This window comes from Pyxicephalus adspersus, chromosome 8 (assembly GCF_032062135.1).
Source record: "Pyxicephalus adspersus chromosome 8, UCB_Pads_2.0, whole genome shotgun sequence".
NCBI lineage: Eukaryota > Metazoa > Chordata > Amphibia > Anura > Pyxicephalidae > Pyxicephalus > Pyxicephalus adspersus.
In genome coordinates, this window is record NC_092865.1 from 45041084 (window position 1) to 45064498 (window position 23415).

Here is a 23415-nt window from a genome sequence, read left to right on the forward strand (position 1 = left end):
GACCTTCCTGCTCAAAATACTTGTGCAATATCTGCACTATAACAATGCATTACAGTTCCCTTTACATCTGTGTGTTGCTTTTGTTCTGTGCTGTGTGGTTTTGTTCAGCATAAATAAAGCTCCATATTGCTGGTATACCTTGTTACTTTACCACAAAGGTGTGAAATTGACCTTGAAGAATGCTGTCGGTGCACATTCACCTAGGTACAAATATTCTCCTAGGTACATTCACACCAGGGTTAATTTAAGAAATATTGTTGTGTTTTAACTGGATGTTGTTTTTTTTATTTTTAAGACATGGCGTCCACGGGGACATTTGTGGACTCCAAGTCCGAGTTAACAGCCCTGCTGGAGCAGTGGGAGAGTGGACATGGCGGAGGTCAGGATATGGTGCCAATATTAACCAGGTGAGAAGGAGGGTAAATATAACACACATTGTAGTGTTGGGAATTTCTCCTTCACATTGCAGAATATATTGTAACTTTATCTTCTCTCATCCAGAATGGCCGAGCTGATCGAGAAAGAGACGGAGGAATATCGCAAAGGTGACCCTGACCCCTTCGATGATAGACACCCAGGTGAGTAGATATATTCTTGCTTCTTGCCAAGCCTGCAACTTTGCTAATCAGAACCCAGTCAGTCGATATCTAATGGGTTGAAATAATTTTCTGAATTAAACAGTATTTATATAGCACCAACATATATAATGGGCTGTACATTAAATAGTGATATCTCATGCAGTTTTTTTTTTTTGCAGGACGCGCAAACCCGGATTGCATGCTAGGTCACCTTTTGCGCATTCTGTTTAAGAATGATGATTTCATGAATGCAGTAAGTGTTTTATCTGAAAAATAAAACATATTCTTTACAATGTTTGTTTTTTTTTTTTTTTTTTTTTTTTTAGTACATGTAATATTTTTTTTAAGGGTAAAGAAACATACAGGTACAGAAATCTAATGAACTTCCTGAAATCCAATAGGCTCCTATTCTTCTATAGAGAGCTGGCAATTCTGCCTCTGCTACACTTCTCCAAGGCTCCTGGGGCTGATGGCACTTACCTGGTTCAATGTAGTAGATGGTGCTGGGATTGACCAGCTCATACAGAACATTATTCCCAGAGTTTTTCATCTTCTGTTATGGGGATGAAGACAGGGGAGGTGTTTTTGAATACAATGAGTGAAGGTTGTCACTCCCGTACAGGAAATGTTACTGGCAGGTTAACAAGGTGAAAAACCTAATGCAGCTACATCATTTTAAAACTAAAAATCATCAAAAAATTTTTAACATTTATTTCTTCTCTAAACCTCATTACTGGTTACGTTTTAATTCGCTTATCTTCGTTCTGTGTCTTCTGCTTTTGTATTTGGAATCGAATAAAGACTAGAAGGGTTTTTTGGCATTAGGTATAGGGACAAAGAGCAAATTTACTATATATAAGGCTGTGTCTACACAGACTTCTTAAAAACGCATGTAAACGTTCCTACTGCTTTTTATGCACTTTTATTAGCATTTTAAAGCTTGACTTTAAAACGATGGAAAACATCTATACTGCGTTTTTAACTAGTTTACGTTTCAAGTGCCTAAAAACGTGGGAAAACACCCCATTGAAATTAATGGAATCATAGGTGTTTTCCAGTGTTAACCCCGCATTTTAATTTTTGAAACTTTGCAAGCAACGTTAAAGATAACGCTCATGCCCCAATGCCTCAAGAAAATGTCCTGATGTAGATTAGCCTATTGGAATGCATGTAAATTTCAAACGTGCTTTTAAAGCCTCAGGTTAATGGCATACACTATGTACAATAGTGCAATATTGCAATCGTACATTGACCAATAGGTGGCACTAGACATTGTATCCTATTATATCAGGTTTTTCAGAGATTTGCAGAACCCTTTGCTTTGCCTCCCTGTGCTGCATGTAGTTGTCAGTTTTTTGCTGTTACTTTCTCTGGTTGGTAACCCCCCTGTAAATCCTGGTACATCTTGCACTTTCGCAAGCCCTTACTTACCCTTGAAGAAGCTAAGCTTTTTGGCAAAAAGTGTCAATAAACCTATATATAAAGGTTGCAATCCCTATATTTGGATATTTACTGTGGCCTTTTTTACACCAGTTTGGGCATAGCGATAACTCCTGAATAATGTGATAATGGGATACAGTCTGTCTAGTGCCAATTAGTGGTCAATGTACTATTGCATCATTGCACTATTGTATCTCCTCACTATTGTACATTGTGTATGCCATTAATACCCAGTAAAATTACTCTGTCACTATACCTAATGCCGAAATCCCCTTTAGTCTTCTTTATTCAATTCCTATGTTTGTTTTCTTGGGTAGGCAAAAACCATTTACTCCTTGAACCTAAGTAAAGGACATTCCTGGCCAAAATACTTCTTCTATATTGTCAAACATTGTGTGTTTTGCATTCAGCTTGTGAACGCTTACGTCATGACGAGTCGGGAGCCCCCGTTGAACACAGCAGCCTGTCGACTTTTGCTGGATATTATGCCAGGTCTGGAAACAGCTGTGGTGTTCCAGGAGAAGGTGAGTCTCTTTATTCACAAATATTCTATATTAAAGAATTTCTTTCTGACAGCTGGCATATAATGAACATTGTAAACCTATTTATTTATTTATTTTTTCTGTCTGCTTGTCTGTATTAGGAGGGCATCATGGAAAATCTCTTCAAATGGGCTCGAGAAGCAGAACAACCTCTGCGCACGTATGCTATAGGACTGCTGGGAGGGGCCATGGAGAACCAGGATATCGCTGCTAATTATCGTGATGAGAACTCACAGTTGGTAAGTTCTCTGTAAAGATGTTCTATTTATGATTGGAGGTGAACTGTGAAGGAATTCTTCAGGTTACCTTTACTGAGCCTAAACTAAAATGTTGGGTAGAACCAAATCCCATATGCATTATTAAGGAGATCTGATTCTAAGTATAGTTGTTTTGTTGAATCCATGGCTATTTGTATATAGGGGGTCCCTCGGTGAGTAATTTCTGCCATAGTTCCGGGATTATTTGATGATCTAACATAATTATATTATATTATATTGAGCTAATGTGTTGGGAACCGCTCAGAACAGCTTAGAAATGGTCAGGTGATTTAATATTCTAGCATCATTTGAAGGTAGCACGATGGCTCAGTGGTTAGCCCTCAGGCCTTTGCAGTTCTGGGTCCCAGGTTCAAAACTCAGCCAGGACACTGTCTGCATGGAGTTTGCAAGTTCTCGCTGTGTTTGCTTGGGTTTCCTCTGGGTACTCCGGTTTCCTCCCACATTCCAAAAACTTGCAGTTAGGTTAATTGGCTTCCCCCCAAAATTGACCTTTAGACTGTGGTAATGATATACGACTATGATAGGGACATTAGATTGTGAGCTCCTTTGACGGACAGCTAGTGACGTGACTATGCACTTTGTGTGCTGCATAATATATTGGCGCTATATAAATACTGTATAATAATATAGGCTTAACACGTGCTCTGTGTAATACACGGATGCAATAAGAGAGCTGTTTTTGCCTGCCAATAGATCTGTATAACTGTTTATCCCATCCCAGAGTTTGGCGCATGCGTGAGGTTGACAATTTTTTTTTTCCTTTTTGACGAAAGGGCTCCTTCTGCGCAATGCCCAAGATGCTTTTTTTTTTTTTTTTTAAACACAAACAAACTGAATTTTCACCTCAGGGGTTTTCTGCTTTTATGTAAAATGAAAATGCGGAGTTTAGTCTTGTCCCTTTTAGTCTTGATGCTTTAAGTCTTGTCCCTCCCCAGGCTGTGACTGGACAATAAAAGGAGAAGCAGCAGATAGATGAGCTCATCTCCCACTCTGCTCATGTCCCATATTAGCAGTACATGAGCTCTGAAGAACATTTGATTGACTACTTCTGTTCTCCATTGTAAACTCGGGAATATAGAGGGACTGTGAGTCTCTGACATCTAGTAATATACTGGTACTTACACTGCTTGTATGAAAATAGCAAAGGATCTATCAGCGTTTTACACAGCAGGTTTCTATTCCACCCTTCAGGTGACCCTTTCTTTGCTTCCACTCACAGGTTGCTCTTGTTCTGCATCGGCTACATGAGGTTCAGTGTTGGGGGTGCTACTCTCCCAAGCAGCAAGTTCGTCGCCAAAGCCCCCGTAAACCTCTGGGGGAGCCACTTCTCCCACTGGACGAGGAAGCCGTGGATATGGATTATGGTGAAAACATGGTGGACATGAGATCTAAAGAAGGAAACGCTGACCTCTCCTTCCAGTCAGAGGTCTCTCCAAAAGTAGGAATCCTTGTCAATTCAGATGGCACCGGCCCACCACGGAGAACAAAAATAGACTCTGATAGCCATCGGAAGGTGAAACAGAAACTGTGCTTTGCGGAGATGGAGCGAGCTTCAAGTGAATTGTCAAACAGCAGCTGGTCAGAGATGTCTCCCTGGGTTATAGGTACCAGCTATAGCCTGTCTCCCCTCACTCCTGGTATAGAACAAAGGCTTATCCTACAATACCTCACCCCACTGGGAGAGTATCAAGAGGTGAGCTCTTCACAAACACATTTTAAAAATAATTATCCAATGGGCAGGCATTGTGATCTCACAATGTATGCATGCATGGCTCAAAGACTTTCCTAGAGCTGCCCCAAATCTCTGGAATGGTCTTCCTCGTCCTATTCGTCTTGCTCCTACTTTCTGCTCATTTAGAAAAGCATTCAAAACCCATCTTTTTAAACTTGCCTTCCCATCTTTCTCTTAAAACCCTCACTACTTCCCACCATTCCATATCCCCACCTCCTAAATTGTAAGCTCTTTGGGGCAGGGTCTTCTCCTCCTCCCCGTGTCACTGTCCGTATCTGTCTGTTATAATATGTTGGCGCTCCATTAATCTATTATTAATATTAATAATAATAATAATAATATTATTTGAAGCTGAAAGATGTCAGGGCTGCCTCATTCCTGACTATAGTACATACGGCATTAGCTAGCCTCCCCCCAGCCTGATTGTCCCTGGCCCACCTCCCTCATTCATTGAATTTAACTTGTATGTCATGATGGCTCAGCATCGCATTCACTGAGCTGCGAGTAGCCTTTTTTTTTAACATAATGTCACAATCTGCAGCGAACCTTCAAAAATTATCACATCCTTCTGAAAAGTCCCATCACCCAGAATTGCAATTGATGAAATATATTTTCATCCAGGAAAATTTTCTTATTTGTGAAACCACCAACCTTTTATGCTCCCGCTGGTTCTATTCCATTGTTTTTTAGGTAGTGCATGTATCACAAATATATTTATATAGTAATATTTATAATCTCTCCTCATCTGTCTGTTTTCCAGCTTCTCCCCATCTTTATGCAGTTAGGCTCCCGTGAACTGATGATGCTTTACATTGACTTAAAATGCACAAATGATGTTCTCCTCACTTTTGAAGCTCTCAAGGTAAGTTTATCATTTATGAATATCAGAGTATTCTAATTTACCTCCATGTGTCCAACAACTGTGGGTTTCTCCTATGCAGCATCTGGCCTCTCTGCTCCTCCACAACAAGTTTGCTGCCGAGTTTGTCGCTCATGGAGGAGTCCAGAAACTGTTGGAGATTCCACGTCCATCAATGGCGGCCACCGGGGTGTCTATGTGTCTCTATTACTTGTCCTATAACCAGGACGCTATGGAGAGGGTAAGTTCTGAACATATCTGAATCCTTTATCAATGTCTATCTATCAGTCTCTGTACAGAGGAGCTGACACTCTAATGTCCCCCCCCCCCCCCCCCCCACCCAAAATTGGCCTTAAACTGTTTTAAAGACATATGACTGAGGTAGGGACATTAGATTGTTAGCTCCTTTGAGAGACAGCTAGTGACAAGACTATGAACTTTGTAAAGCACTGCGAAATATGTTGGCGCTACATAAATACTGTATAATCATATTTTGGTAACATTAGTATACGGTGGCTATTTTTTCAATAGTGTACTAATCTAAGTCTTATGGGCCAACAATTTAATAAAATTCCTGTTTTTTTCCATGGGCTAAAATTCCCCAAAAAAAAAGAGAAATAGATAAACTATATTTTGCATCTGATATTTCAGACTGTTATGGTCGCAGCTGCAGCTTTTGACGCTTTGCTCCCCTAGGTGTGTATGCACCCCCACAAAGTGCTCAGCGATGTTGTGAGTTACACCCTGTGGCTCATGGAATGTTCCCACGCCTCCGGCTGCTGTCACGCTACCATGTTCTTCTCCATCTGCTTCTCATTCCGAGCCGTATTGGAGCTTTTTGACCAACAGGATGGCCTCCGGCGACTGGTAAACCTAGTAAGTATGGAGATTTATCTGATAATGTTTCACAGCCTCCAAAAATAAAAACCAAGCCAGGAATGGAAAAACAATATTCTTATCTATCATGTTGCCCATTTAGACAGGAGCTATTAACATGAGTTTTTCTGGTTTGGTTTGTTTTGGTTTGTCTTTTATTACAGATCAGCACTTTGGAAATCCTGAATTTGGAAGATCAGGGAGCTCTGCTAAGCGATGATGAAATTTTTGCAAGTCGCCAGACAGGGAAGCATACATGTATGGCACTGCGACGATACTTTGAAGCACATTTAGCTATTAAGGTGGAGCAAGTCAAGCAATCTCTGCAGCGTACAGAAGGAGGACTGCCAATACACCCCCCACCTCCATACAAGGTGAGACCAAGGTTTTTGAGCTATCCTGAGTTGAATACTGACATCTGCAATATAAGGTAGTAATGAGGTAGTAAAGGTGCCTTTCTGGCACCTTGTCTTCTCTACAGTCCCCTTAGGTTTTGCACCTAGAATGTACACTGATCTGGGAAAAGGCTGGTAAGTTTGTTTTATTGCACAAGAGACCTAGAGTGTCTCCTCTGCCATGAGTGGTCATAATCAATAGAGACAGCAGTGTTCTCCCCAGACCATTTTAGCTGGGGCTCACTATCGGCTGTTTTTAGGTACTTACTGAAAGGTTGGGTCACAATACAGGGGCTGCCGTCCACCTACTATTTCTTCCTACCTAGCCTAAAAAGTTGAGTTGAACACTGAACATTTACACCTTCCTTATGTCATGAGATGTATTGGTGAAGTCATTTTTATTTTTGTTTTCTAACAAGGTGCAAAGTTTAGTAGCAATAACAAGTACAACACAAATATCTCAGTTATTTTGTTTTTTAACCAGTCCAGTGAAAACGGTTCTGTTTTGACGATTTTTCTTCTCCATAGGCCTGCACATATACCCGGGAGCAAATTATCGAGATGATGGAATATCTCATTGAGTTTGGGCCCTCTCAGCTGTACTGGGAGCCGGCTGAAGTGTTCCTGAAACTTTCCTGTGTCCAGCTGCTTTTGCAGCTCATCTCAATTGCCTGCACCTGGAAAACATATTACGCCAGGTAAGAGTATTAGGATGTTTGAGAACAATCAAAAACCACACACCTTTTATGGTTCTACCCGAAGTACACAGTACTTAGTAGGAAGTGAACTTCCTCAAATACACTTTCTGTTAATTTACTCTAATGGTACCACCTCACAAGCCCCATTGTAATATCTGTATTTGTACACAATGACCCAATTGCCCCACACCTTACATAGTAAGTCAGGTTTAAAAAAGACATGTCTATCAAGTTCAACCACTAGGGAAAAAATCGTATCCCAGATGTAAAACTCTATGGACATTGTTCTTCCAGAGGAGGGCAAAAAAAAAAAACCTTGTACAATTTGCTCCAACAGGGGAAAAAAATCTGATTCCCTGAGATGTCCCCTGGATCAACAGTCTCTGTGCTTTTGGAAAATATCTAGCTTTTTCTTAAAAAAAATCTATAGCACTTGCTGAAATTACTTCCTGGGGGAGCCGATTCCACATTTTTACAGACCTTACAGTGAAGAATCCCTTCTTTTCCTCCAGACGCAAAGAATGCCCTCTTGTCCTTTGTAATGATCCTACAGTGAATAATTAAATAGGAAGAGAGTTCTCTATTTGGACCATGTATATATTTATACAAAGTGGTCATATCCCCCCTTAAAGATCCCTTAAGGGAGAATAGATTAAGTTCAGCTAATCTCACCTCATAGCTGAGCTCCTCTATTTCTTGCATGCATTTGGTAATTTGTGGAATGCCAGTTTCTGTTCGAGGCTTCTGAGGCAGCTTTTTGCTTCATCACAAATTCTGCTTCATGTAGAACTTTTGACCCTTATAGTTCTTTTAACTTCTTTTTTTTTTTTTTCACAATTAGATTTAGCTTTCTTGTGTTCAATATTCAGCGTAGTTCCCTATTTTAATGGCAGTGCTGCCAGAAGCGTTCCGCCATATTTGCACCTCACACATCTGGATCTCACCATCGGCTACATATTAGAATAATTATTTTTAATTCTAATATGATGTATAAAGCCCCTCCTGGAGTATAGTAAGACATTACTCTTCTAGTCAAGGAGCTTCTGTTATCACTTGGTGTTGTTCCTCAGGGATGTAGAGCCCTTTGTATCTACAGCTGAGGAGTTGGCATGCTGTGAAAGTGCCATGTTTGCCACATGCAGGTGCCATGTCTGGCCGCTATATATGTTTATTTATGTGTGTGTGCAAGTGGTGGGTACGGCTGTGATTACAGGAATCAAGCCGTATTTATATAGCAATGGCACCAACATCTGTAGGGGCATACATGCATTTGTAGACCTAGATACAGTGTGTGCAGCACTTGGAAATGACAAAGGTCACTGAAAATTAGATCTATATATTATAAAACTTGATGACTTAATTTCTATTTTTAGCAAAGTTACTTGGCAGGGATCAAAACGCATATTAAAGAACAGTTTTTGGTCTCGTAAATGGGCTCATATATGCCATTTGATAAGGGAAGGCATATTGGTTCATTACAAATTCTCTCTTCCCATGTAGAACAGCTTTATTACTGGCTTTTGGTTTAAGTCTAAATGTTACGTAGTTAAGTTGAAAAAAGACATACGTCTATTAAGTTCAACCACTAGTGAAATAAATATATCCCAGGTAAAAACATAAACTATAGACATAGTTGATCAAGGGGAAGATAAATAGGCTTCGGGTACTATTTCTTACAACATGGGGGAAAAAAAAATTCATCCCGAGTCAGTCCTGATTGACCGAAAGCCATACATTCTACTTATCTCTTTGTATGTTTAGCAGATAACCTGACTGGTTGCTAGATACTCTGATATCCACTAAAGGCAGATATGTTAACTGCCATAATAGGAATATAAAGGAAGTATGTATTAAAAATATTAGGGTCACTTTCAGGTAGAGCCTACAGAATTAGAAGAAAACTTGTAATTGTCCTTGTTCTTCTTGTGGAATAGTCGCCTTTTAAATGTTCTTCTTTTCTATCTTGGTGTAAGCGTTTTCCTCACTTTAGAGATTTTCCCTCTCCTACAAAACAGAGAGATGAGCAGAGCATTCACCAGCAGGGAGACAAACCCCTATAAAATTCTATTAAACAAATCCTATCCACCCATTATTCTACAGGAACGACACAGTCCGCTATGCTTTGGATGTTCTTTCCATCCTCACCGTGGTGCCAAAGATTCAGCTACAATTGGCAGAGTCTGTCGATGTTCTGGATGATGCCAGCTCCACAATCTCTACTGTTGGTAAGTGACTTGACATCCCTAAGTATTCTAAGAGCTTAACCCAGAATTTTTTTTGTAGTTGGGTGGCAGACCCTGTATTGTGACCCAACTCATCAGTAAACAGCCAGATGCTGTGCCCGGCTAAAAGGGGCTTGGGAGAACCCTGCTCCTTATCTGCATGTTATAATGTCAGGAAGCCATGCCACATTTCAGCCACTTATACATGCAGAGGTGAGCTTAGCATTTCAGCATATTGGTAAAGGGAAGGGTCTCATTGGCCTTCACCTGCAAATGTGTGGAACACATAATCTTAAAGTGCACTTGAATTTTATAAACTGAGAATTTACTATCTTATAGGGAAAATCAAAAGGTAATTGTGATTGCGCAGTACCTTGAAAATTCTAAAATTTGTCTCAAATTCCTCCTAAAACAAATAATTACTTCCTGTGCCTAGGCACTCCTGTATATTCCTTATTCTATATCTGCAGTGTGAGATTTGTTAGTTTCAGTTGATTTATTGTTCTCGTTGCTGGAGAAGATTCATCCCTCATGACATTGAAGGGTGCCATCATAGTATATGGATATTGTGTTTTTTGCATTTTTGTTTTTCTTGTCTCGTGCCATTCTTTGCTCCTATTGTTGTATCTTCTTCTTCTAGGAATGAGCATTGTGTTGGGAGTGGCAGAGGGTGAAGTCTTCACCCATGATGCCGAAGTCCAGAAATCAGCCTTGCAGATCATCATCAATTGCGTCTGCGCTCCGGAGACTCGAATCTCCAGCATTGGCAAATACGTCTCAGGGACTCCTCGGCGACGAGCTCCCCTTTGTCACTCTTATCCACCAAACAGCGGAGAGCCAACCCTTGCCAAGATGTGGAATGTTGTTCAGTCCAATAACGGCATCAAAGTTCTGCTGTCACTTTTGTCGGTGAAGATGCCCATTACAGATGCCGACCAGATCCGAGCTTTGGCTTGCAAGGCATTGGTTGGGCTGAGTCGTAGTAGTTCTGTCCGTCAGATTATCAGCAAGCTGCCTTTATTTAGCAGTAGTCAGATCCAGCAGTTGATGAAAGAGCCAATACTCCAGGACAAGCGCAGCGAGCATGTCCGATTCTGTAAGTATGCCGCTGAGCTAATTGAGCGGGTCTCGGGAAAGCCTTTGCTTATTGGTAGTGATGTATCATTAGCTCGGTTGCAGAAGGCTGATGTGGTTGCACAGTCGCGCATCACCTTTCCACAGAAGGAACTCCTGTTGTTGATACGCAACCATCTTGTCTCTAAGGGTCTGCAGGATACAGCAGCAGCCCTGACTAAGGAGGCCGACTTGCCTATGACAGCTGCGCTGCACTCTTCATCCTTCCTTCCTGTGGTTGCAGCACAGCCGCCTGCTACCTCATCACCTGTTTCACTGCCACGTACACCGCGCATCTCTGCACGCCTCTCCAGCAGTTCCATGTGCCCTCACCCTCCAGCCCGACCTCAACTGCCTTCCCATTCGCCAGCACCTGTGTCAACAGGCTCCCCTCACATCGGACGCATTAGCTTTGGACGAGAGCGCCACTCCCCCTGCAATGGGAAAAGGAGCCGTGTTCTACGACAAAAGTCAGACCATGGTGCCTACAGCCAAAGTCCAGCAATCCGGAAACAACTGGAGCGGCACGTGCCTTCCCCACCCACACTGGACAGTATCATAACTGAATACCTACGGGAACAGCATGCTCGCTGCAAGAATCCTGTGGCCATCTGCCCTCCTTTCTCTCTTTTCAACCCACACCAGTGCCCTGAGCCCAAACAACGCAGACAAGCCCCAATCAATTGCACTTCACGACTCACCCGCCGAGCTGCCTTCCCCAAATATGGAGGTGTGGATGGGGGCTGCTTTGACCGCCATCTCATATTTAGCAGGTGAGAAGTTTTCCGTCCCTCTGAGCTCATCTTGATATGCAGTCAATAAATATATTGTTCACATGTGCAAGCATAGAAGAGTGTCCCATTACAGGAGCTGAAGGAATAAAAGGGGGATATTTTTATAGGGATTACCAATACCTTTCTGTTTTGTTCTATACATTGCAGGTATTTTAGCCACACTCTGCAAGTGCTTAAATTAAATTAAATTAAACTGAAAATAAAAAAAAAATCACACTTGCCCTTAATCCCGCAGATTCCTCAATGGTGCTGGACCTTCCTTCGATTCGGTCCGGCGTCGTCCTAGAATTCCTCCTCTTCCCGGGGAGGAGGAAGCACTGGGCAACGCCATCTTCGGTCTTCTTTTTTATCATTGTCGTCTTCCTGCTATGTCACCTGATCTTGCGCTGCGCTGGTGCGAGATCGGGTGACATAGCCAGCTGTAAAAGGGAATAAAAGATAGACAATCTCACTGCCCATGCGTGAGATCGGCATTTCTCTCCCCTAAGTGGAAAAAATGCCCCTTCTGCGCATGTCCAATTTTTGGCATTCGTACAAGGAGCAGCCAGAGCTTCCCGGGATGCATGACAGGTATCCAGGGAGGCTCTGCGCTCCCATTCAGTCTTGATCACCATGGCGATAGACTGAAAAGGGATGGTGCCACTAAAGAGTGTTGCACTTAAAAAAAAAAAATAAACAACAGTTTAGGTCTGCTTTAAAAACGGTCAATTCTGATGCAGTTGACCTAAATCTCGCTAAATGAGGCCCAAGTATTTCTTTTAAAGACTTCGCTATATCCAACGTGGTTGGGAACTGCGCAAATTGCTTTCTGGCTTTTATTTCAATGAATTGTAATAAAGGGAATGTTTCATTTCACCACAGCTGTATTTCTTCCTTCACAGGTTCCGTCCAATCTCTGTTTTCCGAGAGGCCAACCTGGATGAAAGCGGCTTTACGTGTTGTGCATTCTCTGCACGGGAACGCTTCCTGATGTTAGGGACCTGCACGGGACAGCTTAAACTGTATAATGTGTTCAGCGGACAGGAAGAAGCGAGTTACAACTGCCACATCTCGGCTATAACGCATTTGGAACCATCCCGAGTAAGAATTGCTATGTTTTTTTCTGTGATACCTTTTCAATTTTAAAATGTTTGTATGATTTTTGTGAGCTTGGACTTCATCCCACATCAGTACCTGACCTCATAAATGGGAACAAATCTTCAGTCACTCCAAAATCTCGTACAAAACCTCAGCGAGTGTAGGGTGTTGAAACCACAATAGATTATTAACAGTATATTAATAGCCATGGCTATGAAATGGGATGTCCAGTAAGCTCCCCCAGGTGTGAAGGTTAGGTGTCCATATAGTGCACTTTAAACAATTCTTGTCTGCTTCTTACTAAAGTTTTACAAAGGTAATAGAGGCAGGTAAGTGCACCCTTACCACTTCTAAAGGAATGAAGAGGATAAGTATCAGCCAGGTGCTGCTCATCAGATGCATTGATTGATCATCAGCCAGTGTGACACCCTCTATTGGCAGTTTGCTGCTCTGCAGCATTCAGTTGTGTGATACCACAATGCCAAGGAGGAAAGACATCCGCAATGAACTTAGAAAAGCATTTCTTGCTCTTAATGGTTAGAAGGCCAAACAATCTGAAGTCCATCATTCTACTGTGAGAGAGAATTTTTGCCAGGGGGAAACATTCTAGAAAATTCATCCCATGGTCAGACTGTGCAATGCTCAGACAAATTGTAAAAACTCCAAGAGCTTTATCTCAGACTCTATATGCATCAGTTAGCATGTTACATGTTAAAGCTCATGGCAGAACAATTAGAAAGACAGAACATGTATGATTTGTGTGAAAGTGTTGCCGGGGGAAAGCCTCTAAAGTGATTGGCAGCAAGGCTTAGGCTGCATCTGAAGGAATCACAATAAGTCATACAGGTTCACCTACCACACTGTGTATATTCAAATTAAAGGGAATATGATTCAGGAAACAAAATTGTAACTTTGTGTTATGGTCAGAGGAGGGAAGTTACAACGTTTCAGGCGATGGAAGGTATTGCAGTGACACGTGTTCAGGATGTCAGCAGTCAAAAGAAAAGACAAACAAGATAAACTTCTAGAAGTTCTAACCATTCCTTCAAAAATCCTTCAAGTTATGAAAGTTCTAGTTGTGTTAGGCAGTGTCCAGTTATATAGAATGATGGCTCATTAAACCTCAGTTCCTCTATGATAAATCATATTTGAGCTCACAATGTAACTTATATTACCCCTGTTCCCAGGATGGGTCTCTCCTCCTGACTGCTGCAACGTGGAGCCAGCCGCTGTCAGCCTTGTGGGGCATGAAGTCCGTCTTTGACATGAAGTGAGCTTGAGACAAGGTACAAATCTGTGGGGGGTAGAGGGGTGAATGCTCCTTTCTAATGAATACAATTCCTGTATTGCAGGCATTCATTTCCTGATGATCATTATGTGGAATTCAGCAAACATTCACAAGATCGTGTCATAGGCACAAAGGAAGATGAGGCTCATGTGAGTATTCAGATCTGACAGTGGAGTCAGGCTTTTATATGGACAACCCTGTAGTCTAACCACACAATAGAACTTCCTAAATCCCTAAATGTTCTTTCCTTTTACAGATTTATGACATCCAGACGGGCCAGAAGTTGCTGACCTTATATAACCAAGACTTGGCCAATAATTACAAGCGGAACTGCGCCACTTTTAACCCCACAGATGACCTGGTGCTGAACGATGGAGTCCTTTGGGATGTTCGCTCTGCTCATGCTATCCACAAGTTTGATAAATTCAACATGAACATTAGTGGTGTGTTCCATCCGAACGGGTTGGAGGTCATCATTAACACCGAAATCGTATCCTGATTATTGTCCATGTGCGTTCAGTTAATGAACGTCTACCATTTAGGTTTCTGTTGCAGTAAATAGAGCAATAAGGGGATAGACTTACATTGGTAATGTGAACTGTATTGCTGACTCCTGTGATAGCTTCTTTAGTTTTATGCTGATCTTCTGTCCCCAGCACTGAATTACAGAGTCAGTAACTGAGGCGAGTGACTATAACCACCTCTGTCCTCCAAGGGGTTTTAAAATGACACCGGGTCTTGGGACCATAGTTTAATATATATTGGTAGTTAAAGCGGAACTGTGCTTGCTTGAGATTGGCATTTTTCTACTCTATTGAGTAAAAAACTTCTTCCGCAGATGCCCGACATATGTACCCTGTTTTGATCGCCCTCTCCCCCCAAAAAAGTCAATTTTTACTTATGTACATTATGTAAGGTAAAAATTTTAGTTTAGGTCCATTTTAGATTTTATGTACATTTTAAAGTATTTCCAAACCCCTTTTTTTTGTATGATTTAAAAAAAGAAACCCATAGGGGCAGAGTCAACCCTGACTTTTTAGATTGTTTCCATTTAGTTGGATATTCCCAGCTTATTCTCTTTACTTTAAAGAACCATTTCCTGCACTGAAGGGAAAATCTTTTGGCCAATTATACAGTTAGGTCCATAAATATTTGGACAGAGACAACTTTTTTCTAATTTTGGTAATTTTTTTTTGCTAAATTTCTGTACATTATTACCACAATTAATTTTAAATGAAACAACTTCCTCACATTTTTATGCAATCTTTTTGTTTAACCCACTGAATTAAAGCTGAAAGTCTGCAGTTCAACTGCATCTGAGTTGTTATTTAAAATTAGTTGGGCTAATGTACAGAATCAAAATTAGAAAAAAGTTGTTTGTCTAAATATTTATGGACCTAACTGTATAAAGCGTCTTTGAGGTAATGTATGACGCATAAATATGTCTAGCATTTTTTCCAGATCAACCTTTTAACCTTCCATTTCAAGATTAGAAGCCTCATTGCACCATAAATATTTGATTAGTTGCTATGGGCAGGAATAAGTGACCTCCACTGACCCAATCTCAAAGATGATCACTCTATGTGCTGATAGGTGACACTTCATAGTCACTTTCCTTAACCTTCCAATTAGTGGGACCTGCGGACCTTCCATCTACTGCACACTGTGCCTGCGCTTGATCAGTGCCGAGTCGTCTTCAACAACACGGGGACCGTTATGTATGGAGGTAATGCTTTTTGCTATATATTCACATTTCTGACAAAACAATCCCATCTTGGTGATCTATATCAGTGGCAAGGATCGTAACAAGCTTTCCTTCAGATGCAGTCCCTATATGCCATTTCTAGACAGATTTCTTAATGTGAATGACCTGTCTGCATCTCTGTAGAAATGTTTAACTCACAGGGAATATCTCTTTGAAAATTGTCTGTGGTATCTGACAGATAAGTTGTCCCCTCAAGCTGGCAGCAAGGTGGCTCAGTGGTTAGCACTCTGGCCTTTGCAGTGCTGGGTCCCAGGTTCAAATCTCAGCCAGGACACTATCTGCGTGGAGTTTGCAGGTTCTTCCCATGTTTGTGTTGGTTTACTTTGAGTACTCAGGGTTTCCTTCCACAATCCAAAAACATGGTGTCAGGTTAATTGGCTTCCCCAAGAAATTAACCCTACACTGTGGTAAAGACATATAACTATGGTAGGGACATTGTGAGCACTTATGAGGGACAGCTAGTGACAGGACTATGAATTTTGTACAGTGCTGTGTATTATGTTGGTGCTATATAAATACTGTGTAATAATATGATCAAAAATTGTTCTTGTTGCTGGCAAGCTGAATCTTGTGCTGGCTCCTCACAGCAGTTTCTGAGGGGGAAGATGATCTGCACATAGCTGACTTCCTGTCCTGTGTTTCGATCCAAGAACCTGATTGTAAATCTCCTTCTGCCTAAAATGAGATCTGGAATGTCTGTAATGTTTTCTTTGCACAGTTTGAATTTTGGAAATGTTGTCCCTGTAGTCTCTGCCCCCTCAAAACTCCTTCCCATTCTATAAAGATAATGTAATCTTATCAATCTCTTCCCCAGCCATGCTGCAGGCGGATGATGAAGATGACCTTCTAGAGGAGAGAATGAAGAGTCCGTTTGGTTCGTCATTTCGCACGTTTAATGCCACGGATTATAAACCTATTGGTGAGTTATCAGTATAGCTGCTAAGCGAACTTTGAATTTATCATCCACCTAAATCGAATTAGGGGAATACAACGGGCGGAGATTTGGTGTTCCAGGATGTTACACTTGTTCTGTGCCGTCTGACATAGATATATATAGAGATAGATAAGTATTTAGGCATATTGAGGGATAGGTATATGTGTGAGAGTGTGATGGAATATTGTAAATCCTGACATGTTTAAAATGTATGATGGATGTCTGTTTCTTGCAGCTACCATTGATGTAAAGAGGAATATATTTGACCTTTGCACAGACACAAAAGATTGCTACCTGGCTGTGATTGAGGTAAGTGGACACAGTCCAGAAAACTGCAGGCAAATCATAATCCTCTATAGGGGAAAGATGTTCTTCTGCTTGGAAACCTTGCTTAACCCCTCTAGGGGTATTCCTGAGTATCACTCAGGGTCGATTTTAGTTGCAAAAGCGGTAATCCCGAGTCAGACTCGGGGGTACCTAAAAGCAGAATAAAAACCCACTTACCTTGTTCCATCGCTGTCCCCTGGCGTCCTGGAGACACGTCTGCCTCCTCGGATCTCCAGCCGCGAAGTGCAGATTCGACCTACGGCGTTTCCCAGTGACGCCGGTGCGGCGGGAAATTCAAAAAATTTTATATTGGATTCAATACAAAATATCTGTATTGAGTCCAATACAAAGAAATCTTCATATAATATATAATTATATATGCTACCATACAGTTACAATACATGTTTAAATATTTTTTTTTTAACAGATTTTTTTTGTTTTGTTATTTAAAGTTAATTATTACATTTATTAAATATTAGTAAGTTATGCCCAAGAATTTCAGGCTACAAAAAATTGTACTGCTTTTTGCATGGAAATTTGGAAGGAATTAGACCGCTCGGGAGGTTAAAAGTAAAACTCTTGAGTGGCTTTTCTGATCAATTGACATCCAGAGATCAACTTTATATTACACAAAGTGCAGTCCCCATCTTCTCAACTTTTACTGCATCATTACTACCCATTACAAACTGAAAATTGTGTTCACCAACTAGCATTGCTAACCTGAAATCATGGGAGCCATTCTTGGTATATGGGAGGTGTAAAACAGCTGTGCAATGTGACCACAAATATACCTGGGGAAAATCTGCTGGTGACACCCAAAAGCAAAGCTGTAGTGAAAGGAAAACTGTTGGCTTAAAATAAAAGTAAACCAATTACTAAAAACTCATCCAACATGTTGACATCAATTCAAAAGTTGTTTTCAATATTTTGCCATGAAAGTTAATTTTCTTTTATAGGGTGACAATGCTCTGTCCCTGTAGCATAATTCCACTCGTGGTGTCTTGCTGGCTTCAAATAAGACTGAAATTGGTCTTTCCTGTATTTGTGGCATGGTCTGCCGTCACCAGAAAACCTGCCCTGAGATATCCCATGCAGCCACTCCTACACTAGCTGTAAACAGGAAGTGGCAATTCTTGTTTATGGTGGTCCGCTGATGCATTGTTACCCCCCTCACATCCTTTACTGGTGCCAAAACAAATTGTTTTTTGGGTGCTATTGTCACAACCAAGAAAACCTGTTTGATGAGGGGGTACATTATTTTGCTATAAATCATCTCTCCTCATATATTCTTTCTCCTCTCAGAATCAAGGCACAATGGACGCTCTGAACATGGACACTGTGTGCCGGTTGTATGAGGTGGGCCGGCAGCGTCTGGCAGAGGACGAGGATGAAGAGGAAGATCAGGTGACGGGGGTCTTTCATAGTGATGTGCTGGACAGGAAAAAATGGTATTGGGCTCTAACCATGTCTGACTTCTGTTCAGGAGGAGGAAGAGCAGGAGGATGAGGAGGACGATGATGACGACGATGACTCTGATGATTTGGAGCCTCTGCTGGATCCTGAGATAGAAGAGGAAGAGGAGGCCGGGGAGCAGGTGGGAGAAGATGGAGAGAATGACTTCTCCCCCTCGGATGATGAAGAGCTGGCCAATCTGCTGGAAGACGATGATGATGGCGAGGACGGAAATGAAGGACATGAGGATGAAGATGACTCCGATATGGACCCCGAGGTGGAGCTAATACTGGGGGACTGTAAGTAAATTTTTCTATTTTGCAGTTCTGCAATGCCCAGACTGAGCACTATGTGATGTGGTGAGGTCACTGCTTTGCAATGATTGGATAAGTTGCACTTTGATGTCCCAACACCAGTGCATAGATTGGCTGCTCTCTTGGTTGCATTCTTAAACTAGGAAAATGTTTTTTTTTCTATTTAATTTAGTTGCTAATATTTTTTTTTTCTCTCCAGCGGACAGCTCAGACAATTCAGATCTTGAAGATGACATTATCCTGGCACTGAACGAATAAGGACTGCCGCCGTATCCAGTGAGCGTACACAGGGTCTTTCCCTCCTGGAGTTAGGTACGAAGGTGGAGCAGCGTATTACCTGTAATATCTCCGCCCCCTAAATAAACACCTTGCCCAATAGCGGAAGTCTCTTTGTTCCTGCAAACTCCAAGGTGGACGTTTTTTTTTTCCTTTTGTAAAACAGAGCTCCTAAGAATAATAAATTAGTTTTATACAAAAACAAAAAACAGAACCAAAAACATGCAGTGCGGACAATTCCCCTCGTGACAAACATTTGTGTTTGTTTTCCTTTCAATGTGTTTCAGTTTTTTTTTTGTGCACAAATCTACTTAATATCAGAGGGGATTTTTTTTTTTCCTTTGTGTCAACTTTGAACAGCAAAGTATTTTTATGATGAAATTGTAATATATTCCATAGGAAAAGTGTATTTTTGTTCCTTTTAAAGTGTGTGCGTATTTTTGAGGGGCGGCTCCATGTGTGCTAACAATGGCTATAGATCAGTCTGACATTAATTGGTTTTAATCCAGATTTGTTTTTGGGTGGGGAGTTCGTTATGAATTATAATAAAGAGAACTGGTCTGCCCTGCATATCAGAGTCTGCTGTGCCGTGATGAAAATCAACCAACCTGATGCCGGTGTAAGTAGAGCCAAAACAGGAGCATCAAACATTTTAGAGTTGTCCCTGCAGCTGGGGAAACTTCTAATGATGGGCGTACAGTAGTGATAGCCCTCACTGTGGAGAGATTTTACATTTTCTTGGTACTTGTTTCCTTCCAATCATGTTTCCATGCCATGCCATTGCAAAAAGTTCTGTGACCCCCCCCCCCATCATGGCAGCTTAGCCTTGTTACCTAGCAAGGCTCTCTCCATTAAGTTTGCCTAAAGTTTCTTTTCTAGGCTTCCCCTCCAGATACCCTTTTTGCTTTCTTAAAGCTGAGGTCATGTGATGTTCCTGTTTGGAGCCTTCTGTTTATAGGATGTTTACATGACATGAACAGACATTTCCTATTCGTTGTCCGGTGATCCTCTCAGAATCCCTACTCAACAGTTTTGAAGCACTTGCATTAGTCTAAGGAGACAGAGGCACAAGTGTAGCACTTATTTAACAATCCCGTCCCCCTTCTCCCCAGGGGCATGGGACCTGGATGGTGGATTTAGGTCAATCTACCTTTACCTGGTCACTAATAAACTTGGAAGATGGGCAGGGGGTCAGCATTAAGCTGTGCATTAACCATTCCCGACTCCACCTAAACCTGCAAAAATGTTTTTGCTCTGTGCACACTGGCGGATGTTGGCCTTTTCACCATCCGGACTTTCCAGCCTCCCTCACCCTGGCATGATGATCAAGTCAGTCTATGTTGGGACCGGCAGTGAAAGCTGGGACTGCTCCTCTTTATCAATTCATGGGGCGCTGGAGCTGGACCGCATCCATATTACTCTGCAAGGAAAAGATCTATGAAAATGTTTATTCTTGTTTTTGCTTTTTGTTCTCGGTGAATCACAAATCTGAAAACATTTCTGTCCTGTAAAGTGTATTTATTTAAGAAATAAACTGAAAATGTTGCTGTGTCTCTGTTATTTATTCGTGATGCAGCCTCAGCAGGGTTTCTAGAGATGTTGGGTGCACTTTTCTGCACCCAAAGAGGAAGCTCCGGAAGTCAGGCGCCAATATGCAAACTTATTGTTAACAAAAGCCGTCCAGTATATTTCAGGAAGACAGGCAACTCCCCATAGTTATGGAGTCAGTAGGGCAACATGTGTGTATGGGGTTCTGTAAATAGTCAGATAAGTAGCCAGCCCCTCACATTTACTCCATGGGGACTCTCACCCTGTCTGTTTTCTGGCTTGGTTTTCTTGCACAAATTGCAAATCCTGCAGTATTCCTCCATCTGGGGTTTAAGGTAAGTCTGGGGGGGGGGGGGGTTTCTCAGGGTCTCGGGTTTAGTATGTGATGAAGGAGCAAAGCAGTGAACCACTTAACTCAGAACAGGTTATGTTGTAAGAAAGAGGGTGTGGTTTGGGTGATAATTAACAAATTTGACTGTTGCTAATAACTATTTGCTACTTTAGTGTTACAATTTCAGCATTACAATTCCAGCAACAGAACCATATACTATAATATACAAAATAATATAAAAGACCAGTTTGGGAGCAATGTGCTGAGTTCTTGGTGAGAATTCATAGAATCCCAATGCCTTTTGGAGGAATGTGTCCTCCGGGAAAGAAGGAAGGACGTTTTAGTTCTCCCCTTCAAAAACAACAATCCCCTTCTGTATTGACCTATTGATATTGTTAAAACCCTAAAGCTCTGATTCGTTAATGATAAAGTCCATGCTGTTTTATTGCTTCTTTTCATCTATATTATATGTATGTTTACACTAAGTACCCCCCCCCCTTTCCTCTTTACTCTACATCATCTGTTCTGGCTCTATTAGTTCATTGTTTGGTACCCATCCACACTAAATATATAAGGCAATTCCTCACCAATATTTGCTCTAAAGGAGCCTCCGTTTTTGGGGTTATAAAAAAGTAATCACAGCTGGCTCTATAAGAGTGCCGTGTGGGGGCTTCTGTCCTGGGCTGATCCCCTCCATGTCAGGAACCCCACACCTTGCTGGGACCTCACTGGGAAGATTTACTGCTGAGGGGGAAACTGCAAGTGCTTGATGCAAAAATCACGAATGGGGTTGCTGACAAAAACCCTTCAGTCCCCCCTTCCTTTACAGATCATATTGTCATTATTGATTTTCTGGCCATGTTATCTTGTGCGGTCGGATTTTGATAAAGTTTGAAAATGTTTGACATAAAAGCAGCTTTTTATAGAATCTAAGATTGAATTTTACCCTCTGTGGTCAGCAGACAGGTGCGATGTGTCTGCTCTTCATGCAAAGCAAACATGGAAATCTTTCTGGCAGCAATCATCTCGGTGTTGGGTTACCACCGTATTTTAATGGTTTTGGGACTTTGGGACTGAAAATGTGAAGAAGTTTCAGTCATGCTGATTCACATCAGGTAAAACTATCTGAAACATTTCATTGATATCACCCAGAAAGTGATGGGATATTAGGAGACGTTCTCCTATCGTTTCCTGCTGTGTATCCAATACAGGAACTGTGACAATATATTAAATGGGGACACAGATACCAGTAAAAGGGCAAGAGAGGCTCAAACCCCTCACAGATGTGCAACTTCCCAAAAAATAAAAAAAAATTTTAAGTTGGAATTTCACCTAAAACAGGAATTGGGAGTTACCTTCACAGCTGCAGCCCTATATGGTAATATTGACTTCTATGGTGGCCTCCTGTACCCTTACAACTGTATATCAGGTGACTTCCTGCACCTAGGCACTATTCTGTACCCGATTAGCTATATATTACATGACTTCCTGTTCCTAAGCACTCCTGTTCTGTACCATCATAGCTGTATATCAGGTGACTTCCTACGTCTAGGCAATCATGTTCTGTATCCTCATAGCTGTAAATCAGGTGACTTCTTGTGCCTAGGCACTCCTTTTTTGTACCCTATTGCCTATATATCATGTGACTTCCTGTGCCTAGGCACTCCTGTTCTGTAGCCTCATAGCTGTATGTCTGCATTGCGGGGACACCTCAGGCACTGCTGGCTGTACCCTCATAGCTGTATATCAGTTGACTTCCTGTGCCTAGGCACTCCTGTTCTGTACACTATTAGCTATATATCACGTGACTTCCTGCGCCTAGGCACTCCTGTTCTGTACCATCATAGCTGTACCACAGGTGACTTCCTACGTCTGTACCATCATAGCTGTATATCAGGTGACTTCCTACGTCTAGGCAATCATGTTCTGTATCCTCATAGCTGTAAATCAGGTGACTTCTTGTGCCTAGGCACTCGTTTTTTGTACCCTATTGCCTATATATCATGTGACTTCCTGTGCCTAGGCACTCCTGTTCTGTAGCCTCATAGCTGTATGTCTGCATTGCGGGGACACCTCAGGCACTGCTGGCTGCCAGATTTGCAGGGATTGCAGTTGTCCATCCTGTGTTGTTCAGTGAAGTGCTGAAATCTCTCTGTTGTATTATTCTCCTCCAGCAATCACCAGCTGCTTCAGGGGCAGTAACCAGGGAGCTGCAGTTTTGTTACACCCAGAGCTGCCCTGCACATTGCAGTCCTAGAGATCTGTTTTATAATGGCGGTATTGCAGAATGTTTCTGGGTTTTCAGGCTTCTAGAACATTGCAGAGGTTCGATGACACCACCAAAGTGCCCATGACATGATCCATGAATGGGGTCTCCACCTTCCAGGAAATAAATAAACCCCTCAGATTGTGGTTTCACCTCCAGCATTCTCCATTATACAGGCAGAAAATGTTCAGCCAGTAAAAATCTGACATTAAATAAATCTTATCATCCAATCACTTTATAGGTAAACCTAGGATGGCATCTTTGTATTATGAGGTCATGCTTTAGCCCCTCCCCCTAATATGAAAAGATC

General features: G+C 41.7%; 1 protein-coding gene across 1 annotated transcript; it reads left to right on the top strand.

Annotated features, from left to right (window-relative positions):
* The first annotated feature begins 274 nt into the window (after positions 1–274).
* Positions 275–20505, top strand: DCAF1 (DDB1 and CUL4 associated factor 1). Its single transcript, XM_072420351.1, has 23 exons — positions 275–407; positions 502–578; positions 758–831; positions 2429–2542; positions 2662–2799; positions 4058–4531; positions 5331–5432; positions 5512–5670; positions 6126–6305; positions 6470–6679; positions 7229–7398; positions 9499–9623; positions 10261–11506; positions 12409–12607; positions 13792–13874; positions 13957–14041; positions 14149–14382; positions 15525–15618; positions 16472–16576; positions 16827–16900; positions 18221–18322; positions 18402–18669; positions 18884–20505. Exons 1-23 carry the CDS (start codon positions 298–300, stop codon positions 18940–18942), a joined length of 4482 nt encoding a protein of 1493 aa, XP_072276452.1. The 5' UTR covers positions 275–297; the 3' UTR covers positions 18943–20505.
* The last annotated feature ends 2910 nt before the right edge of the window (positions 20506–23415 follow it).